Consider the following 20,896-nt stretch of genomic DNA (forward strand, 5'->3'; position numbering starts at 1 on the left):
CAACCTGACCAAGAATGTTTCCAGGAATGAGGCATCTACCACCTCTCTGGACAACTTGTTCCACTGTTTTAGCACCCTCAGTGTGAAATTTTTTTTCCTAATATCTAGTCTAAATCTTTCCTCTTTTAGTTTAAAACCTATTGTCCTGTTGCTACAGACCCTACTAAAAAGTTTTTCCCTGTCTTTCTTAAAAGCCCACTTTGAGTACTGAAAGGCTGTTGTAAGGTCTCCTTGGAGTCTTTTGCAAGCTGAACCACACCAACTGTCTCAGCCTTTCTTCACAGGGGAGGTGTTCTAGGCCTTTGATCATTTTTGTGGCCCTCCTCTGGACCCACTTCAACATGTCCATGTCCCTTCCATGTGGAGGGCTCCAGGGCTGGACACACTATGCCATGTGTGGTCTCACCAGAGCAGAGTAGAGGGGCAGAATCACTTCTCTCGATCTGCTGGCCTTGCTTCTTTTGATGCAGCCCAGGATATGGTTGGCCTTCTGGGCTACAAGTGCACATCGGCAGCTCATGTCCAGCTTCTTATCCACCAGAACTCCCAGGTTCTTCTCCATGTGACTGCTCTCAATCTCTTCATCTCCCAACCTGTATTGATACTGAGGGTTGCCCTGACCCAGGTGCAGGACCTTGCACTTGGCCTTATTGAACCTCATGAGGTTTTCACAAGCCCACTTCTCCAGCTTGTCAGGGTCGCTCTGGATGGCATCCAGTCCTGCAGGTGCATCAACCTCACACTCAGCTTGGTGTCATCCACAGACTTGCTGAGGGTGCACTCGATTCGAACTTCTGTGTCATCAATGAAGATACTAAACAACACCAGTCCCAGAATAGACCCATCAGGAGCACTGCTTGTCACTGATCTCCATCCAGACATTGAACCATTGACCAATACCCTCTGGATATGACCATCCAACAAATTTCGTATCCACTGAGTAGTTCATAGATCAAATCCATATCCAGTTGAGAGAGAAAGGTGTTGCGGGGGACTGTGTTAAAGGCCTTAGAGAAGTTCAGATAGATGACATCCATGGGTCTTGCCGTGTCCACTGATGGTAGTCACTTCCTCATAGAAGGCCACTAGGTTGGTCAGGCAGGATTCCTAAGCAGAATGCTGTGAGAAACTCTGTCAAAGGCTTTACTGAAGTCCCAAAAGATACATCCACAGCCTTTCCCTCATCCAGTAGTCGAGTCACTTTATCATAGAAGGTGATCAGGTTAGTTTGGCAAGACCTGCCTTTAATGAACCTGTGTTGACTGGGCCTGATCACCCAGGTCTCTTGCATGTGCTGTATGATAGCACTCAAGATCACCTGTTCCATGATCTTCCTTGGCACTGAGGTCAGACTGACAGGCCTGTGGTTCCCTGGGTCCTCCCTCCGACCCTTCCCGTAGATGGGCACCACATCAGCCAGCCTCCAGTCAAGTGGAACTTCCCTGGTTAGCCAGGACTGTTGGAAGATGATGGAAAGGGGTTTGGCCAGCACATCTGCCAGCTCCCTCAATACCCTTGGATGGATTCAGGATCCTGACTTTATTCTTCACTTGATCCTTATACCTCATGACCTTGAACTCTACCAGTGCATGATTGCTATATCCCAGGCAGCTTCCAACCTTGATGTCCCCAATTAGGTTACTTCCATTGGTGATCACCAGGTGTTGCATCTACCCTGGTATTCGTTACCTGACTTTAAAAGTTGTCTTCAATGCATTCCAGAAGTCCAGGAGATTGCCTACAACTTGCTGTGCTGTTCTTCAAGCAGATTTCCGGGTGGTTCTGATATTGTTTGAAAATGGATTACTGATTACTACACTTGGCATTTTTTGCTTTTAGATATGTCAGTGGTATTGTTAATGTTATTCACATTATTGCCTTGACCAATTCATAATATTAAATTGCAGGACTTTAATATCTGTTGCTGCATGTAATTTTACAATAACATTTGACATATGCAGAACAGTTGATTTAAATGTTAATATGCTTTTGAGAGATGAATAGAAGTTAACATTTTCCCATGAGAAGAGCAATTCTGACTTCTAATATTTGTAGATAAATTCTGATTGCCTGTAAAAGTCACAAGTGTTACATTTGTAGCCTAGAAAAGCAATAAGTACAAAACTGGTTTTAGAATTTTGAAATGGTTGATCCCAATCAGCAAATCACAGAGTGTCGCTTTTATGCTTCAGTTATTTGTATTATAAATATTGGGTCTCTAAGCTTATTATGGTGAGATACGTCTTCAACTTCTGCTGTGCATCTTCTGTTCATCTGTGTGTATTTGAATCCACAGCAGAGTGTGGAACTGTTCCAGACAAAACCACCCCCTGGAACTGTTTGTGCTGGGGTGGAAGTCAGCATGTTCAAGCTGAATAGGCTTCTGTGGACTCCAGTTTGTGGAGCTGAATTAGTTGACTTGCATCTTTCAGCTGACTGTCAGACCTTAAAATTTCTGAACTCAACTTTTGAATCATCATCTTAAACTTTTCTTTTGATTCTTAATCTTTGAATCCTGTTTTCCAAATAAATGTTAGGCAAACAAATAGGTACTCTTTAGTACTCCAGATTTCCCCTCCATTTAATTTCAGAACCTAAAGGGACTATTTGAATTGTTTAATGCTGTTAGAATGGGCTAGTTTGGCAGTCAGGACAACTGAACTTGTGTGTTGAGCCTCAGAACCTAAAGGGACTATTTGAATTGTTTAATGCGGTTAGAATGGGCTAGTTTGGCAGTCAGGGCAACTGAAGTTGTGTGTTGAGCCTCAGAACAGGAACATAAGAACAGACTTGCCTATTTTCACTTTGTGTGTTTAGTCCTGCTCAAAGTTTGTACCTTCTTTGGGGGGCAGTGAATGTAAAGATGTAAGATTAATATTTACACTATAGTATGTTTTATCTTCATCCCCTGTTCAGTGTTGTCAATAGGGAAGTATTGCTTGACTGGTATTGGTTTCTTTTTATGCTTTGCTGCAGGTTTCAGTTTATTACTGCTTTGATCTGTGCCTAACACATCACAAGAACACCAGGTTGCCGTGAGATGTAAACAGTTTCTCATTGTAGTGTACCTCGGCTACATTTGAACCTGTGAGTAATGAGAATGATAATTTTAATAATTAATTGAAATTTTGGCTTTTTGAAAAAGAGAAGGTGGTGTTCAGAAACTGCAGCTTGGCTGCCACGGCAGGCTTGGTTTTCAAACAGCTGTAGCTGTTGGGTGAAATTCCCTTGTCATCTGACCAGCCCAAGCAATGTGTGTAATGCAAAATGACAGTGCTGTGGCTGAAAATGCCTTTTTTTCACTAATGCTCATGGAGAGGAACATATGCGTTTCTATCTTTTCTGCATTGTTCTTAGATTGGTTTCTATTAAATGCATTTTCTGTGCTTTCCAGCCTGTTATGAAATGAGCATTTTAATAGACAAAGGATTTGTTTTCTTTCTAAGACATAGAATAGTAGCATTGAAAGGATACGGAGAGTTTTTGTTGTACTTTGGCCTGTAGCCATTTGTATTTCCAGTCTTCAAAATCATTGCTTTGAACATACTCTAAACTGAGCCAATTAACCTGATACCTTGGGTCAAGTTTAATACTCTACAAGTTCTACATGCTGCATAAACTACACTCTTCTGTTTTATAACTCAGTTAGGATTGTCTCCACTTTATACCAGCTGCTGTCCTGGGTTGCCAGTATGGTATCTATGTGGTCATCTACTGGCATATTCCATCCATTTTTTAATGTAATGCAGCTCAGTCCTTCTGCAATTTGTGAATTCTAGTATACACGTTAAATCAGTGCATTCTCTTACTTTGTCATGCTTTTGAATGAAATAAGTACTAAGAGATGCATAGTTTTGGGTTTTGTTTTCCCCTAAAGGAGGCCTCTAATCTGAACTAAGGATGGTTTCAATCTGTTTCTGACAAGAAGAAAAGGTAGACTCAGTTCTGCTTCCATCAAGGGTGGGTAGAGAATTTAGCATGTGCCTGAGAAGACTCTGCTGTTTTTCTCTCTTGCTGCAGTTTCAGTGTTAGAACCAGGTGCTGTAATGGCTATTGGAAATAATTTCTTGAGAGTTAGAGCTGGCAGAGGGGGGCGCTTCAGGTTAAGACGACTTGCTTGGGTCTTCTCTGGGACTGGCAGTTAGCCTTGCTACTTTACTTAGGGAACAAATAAAAGACTTCAGTCTTCTGGGCTGTCAGATTGCCATCTTTCACCAGTCCTGCACTGCACATGCAAAAGTTCTTTAAAAAGGAAGCCCCCAAAACCTTTTTACTGTGAACACTGCTAACTAAAATAAAATAATTCATGTGACTGTTCTAGTTTTAAAACTCATGATGAATAGCTGGAGGGCTTTGCAACAGCAGTCTTGAAGAAGAGGTTAGAAAATTATCATTTTTCTTCTTCAGTGATATGTATCGTAACATTTTCCACCACTGCATAATCTGTGTTGCTAGCACTGAATACTGTCATTTGGTTAATTTAGGAATTTATGACAAAGGCAATTTGTAAACTGGCTTTCACACTTGGTGCGATAGCAGTAATGGCATTTTCTAACAACAGGGACGCCTGTAACACCTGCTGGTGCTGCCAAAAAAATTGTTATTTTGTTGACCTGAGGAACTGAAGATGGCTGCTTTAGATTATGCAGAAAACAAAAAAAAAAATAGAGATCTGCTTTAAGTCCCAAGTTCTTTTGCTGTTAGGAGTCCTCAGTGGACCTCTCACTGTAGTTGGTGACACATACAAGTGTTTTGCATCCTAAGATGCAGTTCAAGGGATCAGTCTGATGCCATCCATAACTGTTTGCATAACATACTTCCCAATGGAGAAGTGAACAAATAGGATTTTAAAAAGAATGTTATAGAAGAGAATTTTGTGTCATTTTTTTTCATAAAACATTCATTGAAGTTGCTGAGTGTATGTGACAGATGGTGCTCTTATGTCACATCCTATCTTTCATTTTGTTTTGCAACATGCAACTCTTCCATGCATGCATGATTGAATTACAACATTGTAGGGTTGAGGGTTTTTTTGTGTAGTCACTGAAACATAAAGGAATAATCCAATGGGAGATCTTTAATGGGGGGTTGTGCTAGTAGTGCTGTTAAGCTGTTTGCCTTGGTGTGAAGAAAACAGTGAGAAGTTACTTCATCAGTCGGCTGAATACATTCGAGGAACTAGACATGATGTTCACTACATCATAAGATTTTTTCCTCTACATTCTGAAGCACACAAATAAAATTGTTCCCTCACAATAAAAGCATGCAGGTATAATAAACTTCCTGGCTTGCGTACTCTTCAGATGCTAATGCCTTAACATTTAATGATGCAACTTAAGTGTATGATCCTAAACTTGGAATGAAGAAAAGTATATCTTAATTGTCATTATATGTGGTATTACTTTTCCGTTTTTGGTTAACTGCGGAGTGCTCTTGAGCTTGACTTAATTAGGATGTTGCCAGTCTGCTTTATTTGTATGGCATCCTGAGTAGCTTCTACTTCTCTCTTATGTCTGGACTAGTGGATGGAACACACTGGACTTTGCTGTTGGCCTTGGCTTACGCTGAGCAGATCCATCCATTGTAGTGCTTTTTTAACTGAGGAGTATTTTGCAAAGAATGTAGAGATTGGCTGTTTTACAAATTGGAGAGCTAAGAATACATGCAAGGCATACAGAATATGCAAAGCCAACAACTGATAATGTTACTGGAATTTTTAGTTTTAGTCTTATCCCACTTATAAATTATTCTGACTGATGACTCTTGATGCTTCATTGCTGTTTGTGTGTATGCATTCTTCTCTTTACATACAGTTAACTTAAATGAAGGTGGTGAGGATATCTTCCCTTGTCATGTAAAACCAGAAAGGAAATGCTTAAACTAAGACTAATATTTCCACTCAATGCATTGTCAGTCATTGAGTCCTTTACTAGCTCTAATGCTTCTATAGTTGCATAAGTTAATTTTTACCTTCTTTTATTGGCTTTTGAACACAGTTTTCAAAAATCTAATTGACTGAATAGCTGCCCATTGCTGCTCAGGCTTGTGTAGATCTAGGTAATCACACTCAGGGTTGTCAGCTAACTGTATTGACATGCTGTTGGCTGATTAAATAAGTGCTGAATATGACTGGTTCTGGTCTGTTTTTTCAGCAAAGTCTCAGACATCACGTTTGGTTGTTTTGACCATTGCTCAAGTAAAATTGTGAATGTATTATTTATATTTTTGTGTGTTTTCTGTGCTTTTGAAAATGATTTAATCTTAATCCTAACCCTTCTGCTAAATGAAAAGCAAAAGTACAACAGAAAGCAATTTTTGTCCTTATAGTAATATAAGGGTGATCTGAGTAAGTCTCAGAGCAAGGAACTGAGAGGTGTGTGTATGTCAACTTCTTTATTATGTAAATGTAAAATGCACTATATAATAGATGGTTGCTGTCAAACAAGTGACAGAACATGATGTGACAAAATGAGAAGCACATGACTTATTTCATGCAACAACCTTCTACTTGATTTCCCTTAGTTACAGTGTACATAGCATGGGTTTGAATGATCAAAGCTACAGAATGTAATATTTCTTTTTTTAGCTTGGAGCATGGTTTTGTAAGCCTCAACGTATCTTTCCATTACATTAATAGTTATGAGGAACAGGCAAATTAAAGGTTTTCTACTTGTTCATATTACGTCTCGGAATGGTATATACTTCATGCAAGTTTGTTGGGCAAACTAGTTTTTAATTGATGTCACAATTGCTACTTTCTGCCTAGTTAAACTACTGCGTATTGAACTATTTCTAGTGCAGATGCTTTTGCTCTGCCATAGCCACTATTTGACAACACAGTAATATAAACAAAGGCAATAAATAAGCCATAAGCTTGTCTATAGTGCTTCTGATTTCTGTTCATTAGGAGTCAAAAATTTTAAATTAACTTATTGGCTGTTAATTAACATCATACTTGTTAGGAGTTAAAAAATATCAGCTAATGAAACTGTATGGTGGGGTGTCAACCCTATTAAAATTCAGTTACAGTCTGATCCTCAAGACTTTAAGCATTATGTTTTACCCTGTCTTCAGCTGACAAATCTTCTGCTTTGATTGATTAAATCTTGAATAATTTTCAGGTTCTTTTCAGCTATTTTGAATACTTAGTTTTCTGTTTCCTGTTATGCTTTCTTACTGAAATAGTGACACATGGAGGAAACTTTTTTTTTCCCACTTTATATGAATACTATTTTTTCTGTTGTGTGTTTTGATGATTACATGTTTGCCAGGCCATCATTAATTCCTTGACCAGTTATGATACAAGTATGGTGCCAGATTTCTAGTTGCTGAAAATTCACTTGCTACCACATGATGAGTTTCTGATTAGCTTTCTGAAATCAGAGACCTGTGGCCTAGCAGCTGGGTGTTCCTATCACAAAATTTTGGTCTGTTTGTTTCTAATTATCAGTCAGATTCTTAGGCTTATTAAGAGGGCCAGGCCAGAAAGAAACTGTGGAGCCTTTATCTCCTGGCTGTTGGTGAAGACAGGAGAAGACTTCCCTGTTCTGTGAACAGACCACAGTAATTCTTGGGTACCAGTCTGTAACATATCAGCATCTAAATGTATTTGGGGACAGCCTTCACGCGATAGTGAGTAGTTTTACCTGTTTGATGGGAAATCACATTTTTTTAAAAAAAATTTAAACTAATGCGTATGTCTGTGGCCTCACTGACCTGAACTTTGGATTCTATACTTTTTGGAAAGAACATAGGTATTACCTACCTGTGCAACGTAATTGTAACGGCTCCTGGACATGGGACGCTGGTGCAAACCTCATATGTAGCATGTAGTCAGCCAGCATTGTGTAGTAAAGAGTTACCAGTGCAGCAACAGCCTGTAATGAAGGGCTGTAACAGCAGTGTGGTATGATGAAACAGGGTGGTGTTGGGGTTGGTTGGTTTGCTTATTTTTCACTTGGGTCCTTAGGGCTTCTTCATGCTTCTACCTTCCTTAGATGCGCATCTCTAGATAAAGCCTTTTGGCTTCCTGTGCATCTGCCTTAGCAGAGAGCAGCAGACGGAGTCTGTCAGGTCAAAACAGGAGCAAGAGGCTTGAGTCTTCCACAAAGTAGCTAGATTTCTAAGCTAATTCTCGAGTCACTGATGGTGTTTGTTAACAATACTTGATCTTTTGTTTCGCCTGTCCATTTGAAATGGTAAAAATGTGTAGGCAGTTTTTTATATCCTTTTGTAATACGAAAGAATAGTTTAATGATCTCTTTATGTAAATATGAAGGGTCCCTATCCCCCTATTCCTGCCCCCCCCCCCCATTTCTCTCTTTATTATTCATGTTCATGACCTTCACAGGTGTGGAGGGAATTGCAAAACAGCTAAGGAGGCAATAATAAAAGTTATGGTGTACTGGATATGATTTCCTGGCCTATGTGATAATGTGTCATTGAACCACAGCTTTAATCAGCTGGTCTGTTCAGTAGCTTAATTAGATTTCATACCCGTCAGAGTAAGTTCATGTGGCATTGTTACTTCCCTACAGAGTTTGAAAATGGTGAGACTACATGAGGTGGCAGTGAGGTAAAGGTTCCTTTGCTGCAGTTATGTTAGGAAGCCATCTGGAAAGGAATAAGAACAGTTAAAAGGAGAAGTCCCTAGAAAATGTGAGTCATGAAGCATCTGTCTTTGTATGAAGGAGGAGATTTGTGAAATCCAGACCCACAGAGTGGAAGTCTCTGACTTTACATTTATTTCCTCTCCTCCTGTACATATCTTCCATTTGATTATTTTCTTCAGTTCCTGGTATTTCTGGTGGAAGAATAGTGGGGTCCCTTAGTAAATTAATTTGGTCAGTATGCAAAGTGTTCTTTTTTGTAGTAGTCCTAACACACTTGTTTTCATTTTGTTGTTTTTCAGCTGTATCTTGTTGGAGGATCTTTTGGACTCCGTGAATTTGCTCAGATAAGATATGATGTCCACAAACTTCAAGGCAAGGTAGTTGAAATGTTTTTCTTTACGGAAATTTTTTCTTTACTTTTTTTTCCTTTACTTTTCTTTCCTTTTCTTTTTTTTCTTTCCTTTTCTTTTTTTTTAATTTACTTTTTAGTTTCATTTTGTGTATGTACTGTCTTCTAAAAGGTTACTGGGACAAGCAGACTGTTGGTTTTGGGGATTTGTCTTTCACCACTGGCTGAGTATCTTAGGGAGTGAGTAGTGTAGATAACAGTAAAGGGGCTGTCCTGTTTGCCTGTTGTGTTTCTGTGAAGTTTTTTATTGTGAGATTCATACTTGGTGAACTACATTTGGCCTTCATGATCTGCACTGTGGCGACAGCGCTGGGAAAAAAACTGGTAGTAGTTGTGCTTGTTCAGATCTATGAGCCTTCTTGTCCTATAATCAAGCAAAGCATCATAAGCGTGGTACATATGCGCTTTGAGGGGAAGCTACTACACCCTGGAGTTCTTAAGCTCTGAAAAGCTAGAAGGGGATGTCTGTATTCTGCTCTAACCAGTATTGCTTAAGACTGCAACGTCTCTTCTGTGTTTTCTTTTTCTTTTCATTATGATTCTATTTAGGAATAGTTGAAATTTAAATAAAGACCAATGCAGTGTTGGCTGAGAACCAGCAACACCAACTTTGGGCTTGTTTGTAGACAGACAAATCAAAGCAATGTGTTCTATTACTGTCTGTTTCTGTGTCCATAAAATAGAGTTAAGAATGATTCTAATTTGTTAAATAAGACATTAAAAGAGATTAGAATGTTTTTTAACAGATAAAGAGAAACAAACCTAGTGTAAAATTTACATGAAACTCGGGAAAAAATATTAAGTAATTTAAAAATGCTGTTAAAAATTCTGATGGTCGTAAAAATCTGTTTATTTTTTCACTGGTTGAAATGTTTGTGTTGGAGTAGAATAGGCTTTTCTTGTATAATACACTGACTAGCATAAGTCCTTATCAGAACAGGGACAGGTGCTTCTTTTGGGGAGTTGGACAGTTATATGCAAATTGCATATAAAATAAATAGGATTTTTTGTTGCAGTTGCTTCTTTGGAATAATAACAATATTTAATTAAATAACATTTCTCATACAGTGAGTTCAAAAGACTTTCAGAGTGTTTAAAAGAATTAAGCTTTATAGCCTTACTGTCAGAAAAAGCAGGGTTATTATTTCCATTTTACTATTGAAAAAATGGAAGTTGTAAAAAGTTAAGCAACTTCTCCAAAAGTAGGCTAGGATTTGTAATATCTGAGTGCATACTGTTTTTGATCAAGTTTTAAGGATGTGCCCCCTTTTGCAAGAAGGACTCCTAAACTTGTTTTCCTGCCAGTTCAACGGCTACAGAGACAGGATATAGAGGATCTTTTTGTGGTATCTCTCTGCTACATTTGAAATGCTAAACTATGATCCCTTTCCTTCAAAACTATTTGTCCTTTTACTTTTTCAGTCTAACAATTCTCATGGTGTTGAGAGAGAAACCATGTTAGTAGACAAGTTCTGTGATCAAAAAAAGCATTACGGTAGAACAAGTGTCTGTGTTTGAGTGACTTAAAGGTTAACTGCCACTTTCTTTGTGTATTCTTGTGGCTGAACGAGCAAAAGCTGTATAAAGCCTCTGTTATTGATGTCAAACTCATGTTTTGATGAACATTCCTTGGTAGTTTGATTTCTTTTCAGGAGTATGTTTTGGTGGTAATGCATTGGGATGGGCTTGGAATAGGGCTGGGAGATAGAGACAGAGCCTAGAGCTGTAGCTGGAGTGGGCTGGGAATGGGCTGCAAAAGGAATTCTGTCCTTTTGTTCATTTGGAATCTGGCTTGGAATCTTGAGCTAAGGCTCAGCCAGTGTGTAGGATAGAGAGACAGAGCCTAAAGCTGAAGCTGGAGGGGGGCTATTAGCATCTCCAGAATAGATGTTTTACCCATTAAGAATAATATCTTTGGATATCAGGGCTTTGTATATGCCCATCTCTTGCAAAAGTATAAAAAACCTTTTGGGTACACCTTGATTTACTCGGGGTACTAAATCAGTCATGTTCTTTCAGCCTGCTGAATGTTCTGTGTTTAAAGTGAACTTAAGCTGAGACTCTCATTGATTTAAATGCCTGTTTATGCTAGTCAGAATTCTCCTGAAACTAATCAAGGATTTCTTCATTTTCTATTGTTGCCAAAATGTCCATTAATGGTGAAATCGTTAGGTTAGGTAATTGTTTCTTTTCTGGGAAGAATTTATGCAAACCAAAATTGGTTCTAGAAAACCAGGTGTATTTACAGGAAAATCATGTGGAATTAATGGAGAAGAGATGAGGAGGTCTGTATAGACATTGTTCCAAACACCTTTATTATAAAATGGAAAACTAGGACCATGCTTTTTCTTACTCCTTGTTGTGTATGTAATTGAGTAGAGATGCTTATTTAAGGAGTTGTTTTACAGAAATTGCAACTTTAATAAATATACAGAAAATATTTCCTTTCGAGTATATTATAATAATTTATTTTTATTTACTCTGCCCCTATTGTTGTCATTCAAGGCATGTTAGAGACTTGCTGATTCAGATCTAATTTTTGAGATAAGAATCTTGGACGTGTGGAATGGTCTGTGCTGTTGGCTGACAGTTACTGTAGAGGGTTAAAGAGAAGCGACATATTAACTACCTGGGAATATTTAGGCTTTTAGGCCATCAGCAAACCATTTAGACTAAGAAAATAGAGTTTGTAAGCTCCAAAACTGCTTTGTTGAGTATTATTGCAAGACAGATTCTCAGAGTAAGGGGTAGGTATATGACTGAGCAGATTCCTCTAGGGTAAACACGCAGCAGGAGCACTTCCAGGAAAGCCAGAACCTCCAGGTCGTTTTTTCAGGAATCAAAACATCAATTAGCTTTTGAAGTCTAAAATAATTCCTGCTGCTGTTTATGTACCATAAGTGTTACTGTGCTGACCTCTTTACTGTTTACAAATTATGTAGATCCTGTTCACTTCTCCTTTGTCCTAATGCAAAGTGAGTGCACCCCAAAAGTAGAATGCTAAGAAATGAGAATAATGATAATGTTTTTATGTCTTACTGAGTCAGAGGCAGTGAAAAATGAAAATAAGAGAAGTTAGACCATTTCTCCTACATAAGATTTACCTGTGAATCAGCTGTTGCACTTTAAAGGAGGGATGGCCATTCCATGATACTCTAGAGTTAAACTCCAGTTGAAAATAAAGATACATGATCTGTTCTTTCAGAATGCCATCCTCTACGAACAATAAAATTGTAAACCTGGAAAGATTATAAAGAAGTGATGGTGATTGTGTGAAGCATCCTCATTAGTAGTGTGCTAGGAGTGTAAACCTTTCTCTATGCAGCCTAAGTAGATTGTCTTTAAAATTTCTGTAAAGGAAATGGCAGTGTTTTGAGCTCCTTAGCTAATCTTTTTGGCCAATTGACAGGCACATAATTACCTTTGCGACGCTGCTTGTAGACACCTGCAAGGTGTTAGCATTGCCATTGTCAATTCTTATTTATTGCACTTGGTGTCTTGAAGTCCTAACTTATGAAATTATATAACTGTGAGGATCTTAGCTTTCATTTTGTAATCGTAGACCTCGGAGCTGGGAAGGAGAGCACATAGATTGTCCTGGAAGCTTTACTGTCCTTTGAAAAAGAAAAGAATGAGGAGTGGAAGAGTAAAGAAGGCTAACGCGTTAACTTATGAAATGCTGACATTTTACTGTTTTACAGCAGTTCTCATAATTGTGATTGATAGTGATTTAAAGATGTTGACTGTCTGGTTGGTTATACCCAGTATTACAGTTTTAGAAAATTGTTGGTGGTTCCCTGGTGGTGTCCTTTAACATTGTGTCTTGAAGCTCACAAATGAGTGTCAAGGGACCCACAGCAGCATGCATTTTAAATAACTTCCACCGATCTGGAAGCCGATTTCCATGTTGTTCCCGTTCTTGGTTCAATTCCTTCCTCTACCACGGAGCTCCTCTCTGCCTATGAGTAAGTCACTGAATTCTAGTGACTGTCACTTTCTCAGCCTGTAACAGGGAGATAATTAATGCTGCTTTGCTTTACATAGGGAATAGGGAAGTTAATTAATTAAAATAGAAGGAATTATTTAAATTCAAGTGAATATATTTAAAAAATGCTTCCTTTAGGTTAGATCCGTTAATTCAAGTGTTTTGGGTAAGGATGAAATAGTTTAGGAGGAAACGGAAGCAGAGAACTGACCAGTTTCCATGAAGCCTTTGTATCAGGGGAGGACATAACTGGTATTTCCCTCAGGGAGGCACAGGAAACCCGTTCAGCATTTTCTCATTATTATAAGTAGGTAGTTGAGAAGTAAGTGGTATCTGCTTATTAGAATGCTTCTATGTTGCAGTTGAAATATTACTGTGGTTCACAGACATATTGTGGCCTGTTTTATACAGTGGAGTTGAGATGGTGACAACTGCAGCAAGCACAGGATTTAAATGAGGTGGCAACATCTGCCTAAGAAGGGGAATAAATTTGCGAGTAACCAGACAAAACTAAGCTGTCTTGCGGGCTGGCACATTCATGTTGCTGTCATTATGTGAAGTAGCTCAGGTATGTCTACAGGAGTTGCACACATAGGAATACCCTTAGGTATTCCAACTAAAATTGTCAGTTGGTTATTGCTTCTATTTTACCTGCCTATGAACTCCACCTGGATAGGATTTTTGTTTCCCAGCAGAAGTTTGTTTTGTTTCATTTTGTTTCATTTTGTTTGGCTTTTGTTGTTTGTTGTTTGTTTTTTTTCCCCACCCCAAAAGAAGTGTTACAGGATGAAATGTAGTTTAAAAGGTTATTGTAAACTTAGTATGGTTTCTGAACAAACTGTCATGTTTCTATATGTCACATAATTTTCTTCCTTTAAATAATATATTAAATAATATGTTTTATACAAGGTGAAGGTTTTAAAACAGAATCATGTAAACTTCTCAATATGCCTGTGGCATTTAAAATGACACAAATAATGACAGTTTTTACTTACAGCTGTGAATGTCAGCAGATTGACCCCTTCATTAAACATTTTGCAAGCTGCTAGTTCTAGATAGAGTTTCTTTATTGAAAACCATCTTGTTTATCTTATTTGAGGACCCCTATCTGTGTTTGGAAATAGTATTTGCTCTATTTGCAAAGCTACCAAAGGTACTAATAATTTAACTGAGGTAGCAAACAGTATTATAACTAAAGGTGTGTTTTCCACTTTCTTCCCCAAATTGTTCAACTAACTGAAAATTGCAAGGTATTTTTATTGCATTTTTTAATAAACCTTCATGCTTGAAATCGTGTTACAGCTCAGTGTTCCCAAAGCCTTTCCAAAACTTGACAACTTCACCATTTCAAGCAGTAATCTGGGTAGGCGAAGTTCTTGTGATTAGACTGGACTGGCAAGTCTGTGGTGTTTTTTTTTTTTGTTCTAATGACAACTAATGGACTTAACACTATTACTGCCATCCCAGGTCGTTCCATGCACTCTGCGTGTGTTATGCAGGCTTTACGCTTGATTTTGTTCCAAATAGATTTAGACTCATCCTCTAGACTTTCTGGTGTGCCAAGATTCCATACCAATGGCAAGGTCAATTTAAATTGACACTGTTATTCATAAAAATTGTTTAAATGGGTTATTTGTATTATTAGTGTTAAGAAAGCGCAATTTAAACACTCAGTACCTGCTCAGCTAAATCTAAATGTGTGTTTGTGGTGCTGTGCACTAAGTCAGGGGTTTATCTTGCTTATATGTCCATTGTCTTAAATGAAATGCCTGGTTTGAGATAGCTATCCAGGCAGCCTATACAGATGGTTTGAGAGAGAAATGCCCCCATAATATGCTTCATTCAGTTTTAAAATAGATGCTCATGAAAGATGTATTATTTTGACTGGTGTGTAAGTAAAGAGATAGAGCTCAATTCATTGTTACTAGTGAGATGAGTATCATCCTTGGTGTATGAATATATTTATATTTAATTTGACCAGGGAATGGTAGAGGAGGCCTAACTTCAGGTGCAGATGAGTTACATTTTTGGACGCATATCTTAAAGTGGGATTTATTTCTCTAGAAATGCCTACCTCTGTTCAGATGACTATAGGAGGAGCCTAAATAGAAACTTTATACTTCAAGTCAAAAGTTTAGATGTCTAAAATAAGGTGAGATGAAACCCACCCTAAATATTGTTTCCCTGGAGCTTCATTGGCAAACTAGCAGATAGCTTGAAGTTAGGGGAACTCTTATTTAATCCGTTGTTTGTGGTTGAGGTGTTATGTGATTCTGGAGATTTTCCTCCATGATTTCTTAGGAGGTTGTATTAAAAAGATCCTGTTTGATTTGAGTGTGAACAAAATCAAATGAAAATATGTTTAATTGTGTCTGGTGGAATGTTTTGGATGGGAAAGATACCCTTTCTAAACTTGTCAGCAAGGGAACATGGAATCATTTTAACGCCTGTCACTGAACTTGGAAGAATTGAGTCCTCTCATCTAGCCTTTTAGCATTTATTTATTTATAAATGCATCTTCATGCATTTAATTAGTTTCAGTAAGCTAATTACACAAGCACAATGTGGCAAGGGATTGGTGTTGGTGATTATTGTTTTCTTCTTTTTTTTTTTTCCTTAAGCAGATCAGGTTGGCCTGAATCTCAAGTCTAATGAAGACAAACAAACTTTGGCTAATTTCCTTGTGTAAGTAGATTTAGTTGATTTTCAAAGACTAAATTCATTAATGAGCTTAGCCCTAGGTCCTGCAAAAATCAAGAAAATAATACACTGAATGTTGTTTGGTGCTTTAGAGAATGTGAGAGGCATACATTTATGATTGCTTATAGGTGAAAAAAAGAAGAGATCTTAGTCATTTATCTTTATGTAACGAAGCACATTTTGCTAAATTAAGCCAGACCTTGCTTTCAGGCCTGGCCTGCTTAGTGGACAGTTTTAGAATTGGATGTTAAGTGAGGCAGCCTGGCTCCTGATTGATGGCTGTGCAGGTACCCTTTACAGTGTCTTTGTTTCTGTTGGCAGGGGGAATTTGGAACTTGTTACATCTTTTGACTGTGGTTCAAAGTCATGCAAGGTATTAATTTCCATCTTGCCATATGGTATAGAAATGAAAGGGTAGTAGAGCTTTTCATACTCTGTATTGTAGTGGTACCAGATTTTCAGACATCAGTTTTCTTTCTTGTTTTGGTTCAGTCCAGAGGGATTGTATGGAAATACACTCTTTATTCATTGTATTCTTGAAGATTTTGAATTTCAGCTGCTAGTGTTGGGTTTGTTTTTGCATTGATTTCAGCAAAAACTAATCCATTTTGCTTGAGCTCAGATGATTTCTGAACTTTTTCCCTAAACAGCTGCTTACTGAATTTGCAGACAGAGGTTATTTTTTCATTTTTCAGACATCCTTTCAGTTTAACATATTAACCACCATTTTTCTATAAAAGGCAAATATGGGTTAGAAAGATTTTTGTTGCTGTATTCTGTGGCTGACATTGTGTGTATGCTTTTGAATGATTTCTAGTGGTTGGATCTGCCTAGACGCACAGCTTGCTGTCACCACAAACAGCTTAAAGTACTATTGGACAACCAGGAGATAAGGTGTTGCCTGTACCTGCCCCTTCATACCATCTGGTATCAAGTGGAAAAAAGTGAGACCAAGGGCATCTTGCCTCTTCTGATGAACCCAGGAGACATATCAATACCAGGAGACTTAATAACCTGAAACAGATATGGGCTCTCAAAATCACAATGTGGTTGTTAAAAGTTGGGACAGTCTCATTAAACCTGAATATGGTGGTGTTGATACTAGTAATATGGACATTATTTGGTAATATCTGTGTTTACTGATGAAGAATCGAAGCTGTACTAATATTTAGCTCTGAACTATCTTTTTTAAAAATTAATCTTTAGGGTCAATCTTGTAATATTGTGCCAGCATATTATTTTGGCAATGAATATGAAAATATGTTGTTGAGTTTGACCAGTGAAGTGTTTTGTTGAATCCTTGTCAAGCTTTTTCTTATAAGTTCAGTTCCAGTTCCCAAGGGTCATTGGGCACTGGAACAGGCTGCCCAGGGAGGTGGTTGAGTCACCATCCCTGGAGGTGTTTAAAAGATGGGTGGACGAGGTGCTAAGGGGCATGGTTTAGTGTTTGATAGGAATGGTTGGACTCAATGATCCGGTGGGTCTCTTCCAACCTGGTGATTCTATGATTCTAAGTTCTTCTTTATGAAGAAAAGCCCTTACCTATCAGCTTCCATGTATACAGTGGTTGCTACTACTGTAGAAATGCAGGGGTTTTCTGCCTTCCATGCTATACCCTGTGTATAAGGATACATTAATAAACATTCCATCAAAAATGGCATGCCTCTCAGAGAGAGAGAGGTCCTGCGTCTTATATAAAGACTGGAAAAAATGACTTAAAGTTTCAGGGAATTAATATCTGTCTAGATTTAAAGTTTTTATTCTTAAAACTTGAATTCTGCACCTGCCGGGATGTGTACCATTTTTGAACTGAAGATCCTTTATGTACTTATGTACTGCTTTTGGCCAAGCTCTCTACTACGATAATTTTCATGGTGCTGCATATTGTAGCATCTATTAAATATGTCAAAAATCTTTTAGGCATTAAGTATATGTTCCTCAGTCTGTGTGAGCTGAGTTGTGAATGCCACTGAGCTGTTGAGTTTGACTTGTGAGTGTTCATAGAAAATGGCTTTAGAAGTAGGGATGCTGCTTCCTGTGACCTGCAGGTTCAGCCAGAGTTACCTGGGGTGTGGATGAGAGTTTCAAGGTACATCTCTTCTCCATAAGTTTGTGGATTGCCTGGGGATGTAGACATTATCAGCTTTACTTTTTAAAACTCATCTCTGTATGGAATAGTTAAGAAATTGGAAGAATGAGTGAGAAAATGAGATTGTGACCTAGTGATGAGATTATAGATGTGAACTAGGGGAAACCTGGTTTTTAATTCCTATACTAATTAGAACTTCTGTATTTTTATCAAATGAGTATTAGATATTAAAAATCTTGAAGCTGGGTCTCCTTTTGTTAGGGTGTTACTTTTTCTCTGAAATAAGGGATTTATTCTTTTTCTTTAAAACAAACAAAACCTGGTCCACCTCAGTCAGAGATGGCTAAAGAGTGTGAATCCCAACTGGAAGGAGGTATCTTCTTGAATCTCAGTATAAGTTGTCTAGTACTTAAAGAGATATGGGATGAAGACAAATTCTTCAGCCTTTCTCATGTCTGTCTATAGGTACTGCTGCTCTAGTTATTTAGCAGCGTGTATCTGCTTTCTAAGCATCTAAATAGTCTCTTGCATTTTTTTTTCTTTCATTCCAGAAGTTTAATTCAGTCTGTGAATTTTGCTACACAACCAGGTGCTACGTCCCTGCAAATCTAGTTCTGAATCTTCAGATGTGTCTGTTAAACACATATGTTACTATTGCTTCAGTACCTGTCTTGAACTAGTAAATACCTTGATGGCCCTGGGTGGTGTTCCAGCTTTCTCATATGCATTTGTAAGTTGTGGATGCACTTAAAAGATTGCCTTACAGTGAGTGCTTCGTGTGAGGCCTTTCATATTTATGTCCCTGAAATTGAGGACAGAATTTGAGCCCTATCTGGCATGTCTTACTCGAGAGTACTTGGTAAAAGGGAGCATGCTAGGTGTGTTCTGCACAGAAGATAACTGTTTGGATGCACAAAAGCCCAGTGGATATAGATAGTCCAGCATTTCCAAGGATCAAGTAGCTACACTACAGCTACCACCTGACTGTGCTGTCCAGCATCTGGAAATTCCAGGCAAATTGCTGAATTTGTATTTTTTTTTCGGCCTGGAGAGAATTTCTTTAGGGGGGAAGAATGTCTGTGTGTAGATAAACTTGGTCATCTGGCAGCTTTGCTTCAGATCTATTGAGCTTCTCCGTAATGAAATACAAAATGGAGTGCAAGTAGTAAGAATTCCTTTTTTAAAATGGAAGTCATTTTTCCATTTCATAATTCCTGATGGTGTTTCTGTTGTCAAGATTAGATTCAGATGAAGAAAAGGTTATTAACTGGAGAAACTCATTCTAATGCCATTGCAAGTGGAACTAATTTCAGTATGCAAAATGTCGATAGGTTTCAGATTTTTATATACTACCGAGATTTCTGTTTGGCTGCTTTAAATCTTGTCACATTGCCACAATTAATTACTAGTATTTTTGCCTTGCAATTGAAGTGATTACAAGTGTGTAATTTAGCTTCAGGCAGCTTTTAGCCAAAACATAATTTAATATCCAGCTGTTTTTCCGCTCACCTCCCTCAAGCACTAGAAGACATCTAGCTTTCCATACTTGTCTCGTGAAGCCAATAGCCATGATGTCAGCAGTTTGCAGCTCAAACAGAAGTACTGAAGTACCAGTTCCTAAATCAGGGTTTTCTACATTTCTTGACTTGTAGATCACTACAATTTTTACCAAGAAAATGTTGAAAACTCTTTAGCCCTAAATGTTTCCATTTTAAGTGTGATCTCTGTCTGCCTTTCTTCTTCTTTGTATTTTGAGGCTAGAAAGAGTCAAGTCATTTAGCTCTAGTTTGCAACAAAACCACACAGCAGTCTGAAAAAGCAGAGCCCAAATTCATGTCTGGAGTGCAACCACTAATAAGAGGGGAAAATGCATAATCTGTCTCTCTTCAAATATCTGTCACTGCAGAAACCATTTATAGGTTTGTTTGTGATTCAATAGGTGATAAATTTTCTCTGGAGTTGGTACTGATCCTCCTGTATGTGGTGTTAGGCAGTGCTTAATTGCTTTTTTTTGTTGAGGCATGACAACAAGACTTTGCCTTTAGAAACTTAATGAGTGCTGAAATTAATGTAGCTGGTGCAATGTCATGTCTTGCCTCCCTGGAGCGCAGCTCAAGGAGCATTGAAGGTATCTGAGATTGTATGTTGTCCCTGTGTGAATAGATGGGCAGCTCTGGGGTCAAGGAATTCACAAGTTCTCCCTAGCAATCCCTCCACTTCTGCACCCTCAATGACTGTGTGTGCCATAAAGCTGACTAAATGTAAGGTCAGGGATAATTCAAAGTAGGATACTAATTTAGGTATTCCCAGGGAAGTCCCTCTTTCTTCATTGATTACAGAGAACATGTAAGAATACAAGCTTTTTGGATACTGCATAGAGGAGAGAGATGACTTGTCTTATTAATATCTAAAATGTATGAATTAAAATTTTTTGCATGCATAATTCCCACTGAATTTAGTAGAATTGTTTTGTTTATGTTGGATGTTTAGCACTTGTAAGTACATCTGGCATAACAGGAAAACAGTAACTTTGCTACTCATGTTTTAAATTTAATTACACTAAATCTTATTATTATAACTTTCTTGGAATGTCTGAGGCTGTGGCAAGTAAACGTGTTATTTATTAAAAATATCTTTCAAAAGAAAAGACCACACGATGTACAAATGTCTTCCAAATCCTAGTAATCTAAAATATATGTAATTTGGAAGATGAAAAGCTTTCAGCAAGTGCAAAATATTAGAATAGGCTTTTTCTTCTTACTGTAAAACTTCACTAGATGTCAGTGTGGAAAGTATTTTTAGTTAAATGTTATGTGCACTGTAGAATCAGAAGTGTTAATTCCCTTAATACATGCAAATTTAGGATGACAGTTACTAGAATTTAGTAGTTGGGGGGTTGTCAATACATAATTTATTTGTATAAATGCAATTTCAGAACAGCAAAAGCAATTTTGATAAATTGACGCTGAATTATGGAAATTGTTTCTGTTCAAATAGCTATTGAAAAATCAAGATCTGTTTCAGTACTTGCAGGAAGTTTTGAGATTTGTATCATAAATCAAAATGACATTTTAAAACATAATTAAAAACAACAGACTTTT

The 20,896-nt window shown here is 37.9% G+C and overlaps 3 protein-coding genes across 6 annotated transcripts in view; all 3 read left to right on the forward strand.

The window, feature by feature from the left end:
* The window catches only part of SYNJ2BP (synaptojanin 2 binding protein), a 106,457-nt gene extending 103,780 nt beyond the window's left edge, over positions 1-2,677 (forward strand). For 3 of the 4 annotated variants that reach the window (XR_011337537.1, XR_011337538.1, XR_011337540.1), the window contains one exon: positions 2,297-2,677. The gene's annotated coding sequence lies outside the window, so the exon portion shown is untranslated. The remainder of the gene's footprint in view (positions 1-2,296) is intronic. The other variant, XR_011337539.1, reaches the window with a different exon arrangement.
* Positions 1-20,896, forward strand: part of SLC8A3 (solute carrier family 8 member A3) — a 275,261-nt gene that overhangs the window by 76,954 nt on the left and 177,411 nt on the right. The gene's annotated exons all lie outside the window — the stretch shown is intronic.
* Positions 1-20,896, forward strand: part of COX16 (cytochrome c oxidase assembly factor COX16) — a 52,457-nt gene that overhangs the window by 7,455 nt on the left and 24,106 nt on the right. Inside the window, exon 2 of the mRNA XM_069858331.1 lies at positions 8,912-8,989. Coding sequence (XP_069714432.1) covers positions 8,912-8,989 — 78 coding nt within the window. The remainder of the gene's footprint in view (positions 1-8,911; positions 8,990-20,896) is intronic.

This window comes from Phaenicophaeus curvirostris, chromosome 5, assembly GCF_032191515.1.
Source record: "Phaenicophaeus curvirostris isolate KB17595 chromosome 5, BPBGC_Pcur_1.0, whole genome shotgun sequence".
Taxonomy (NCBI): domain Eukaryota; kingdom Metazoa; phylum Chordata; class Aves; order Cuculiformes; family Cuculidae; genus Phaenicophaeus; species Phaenicophaeus curvirostris.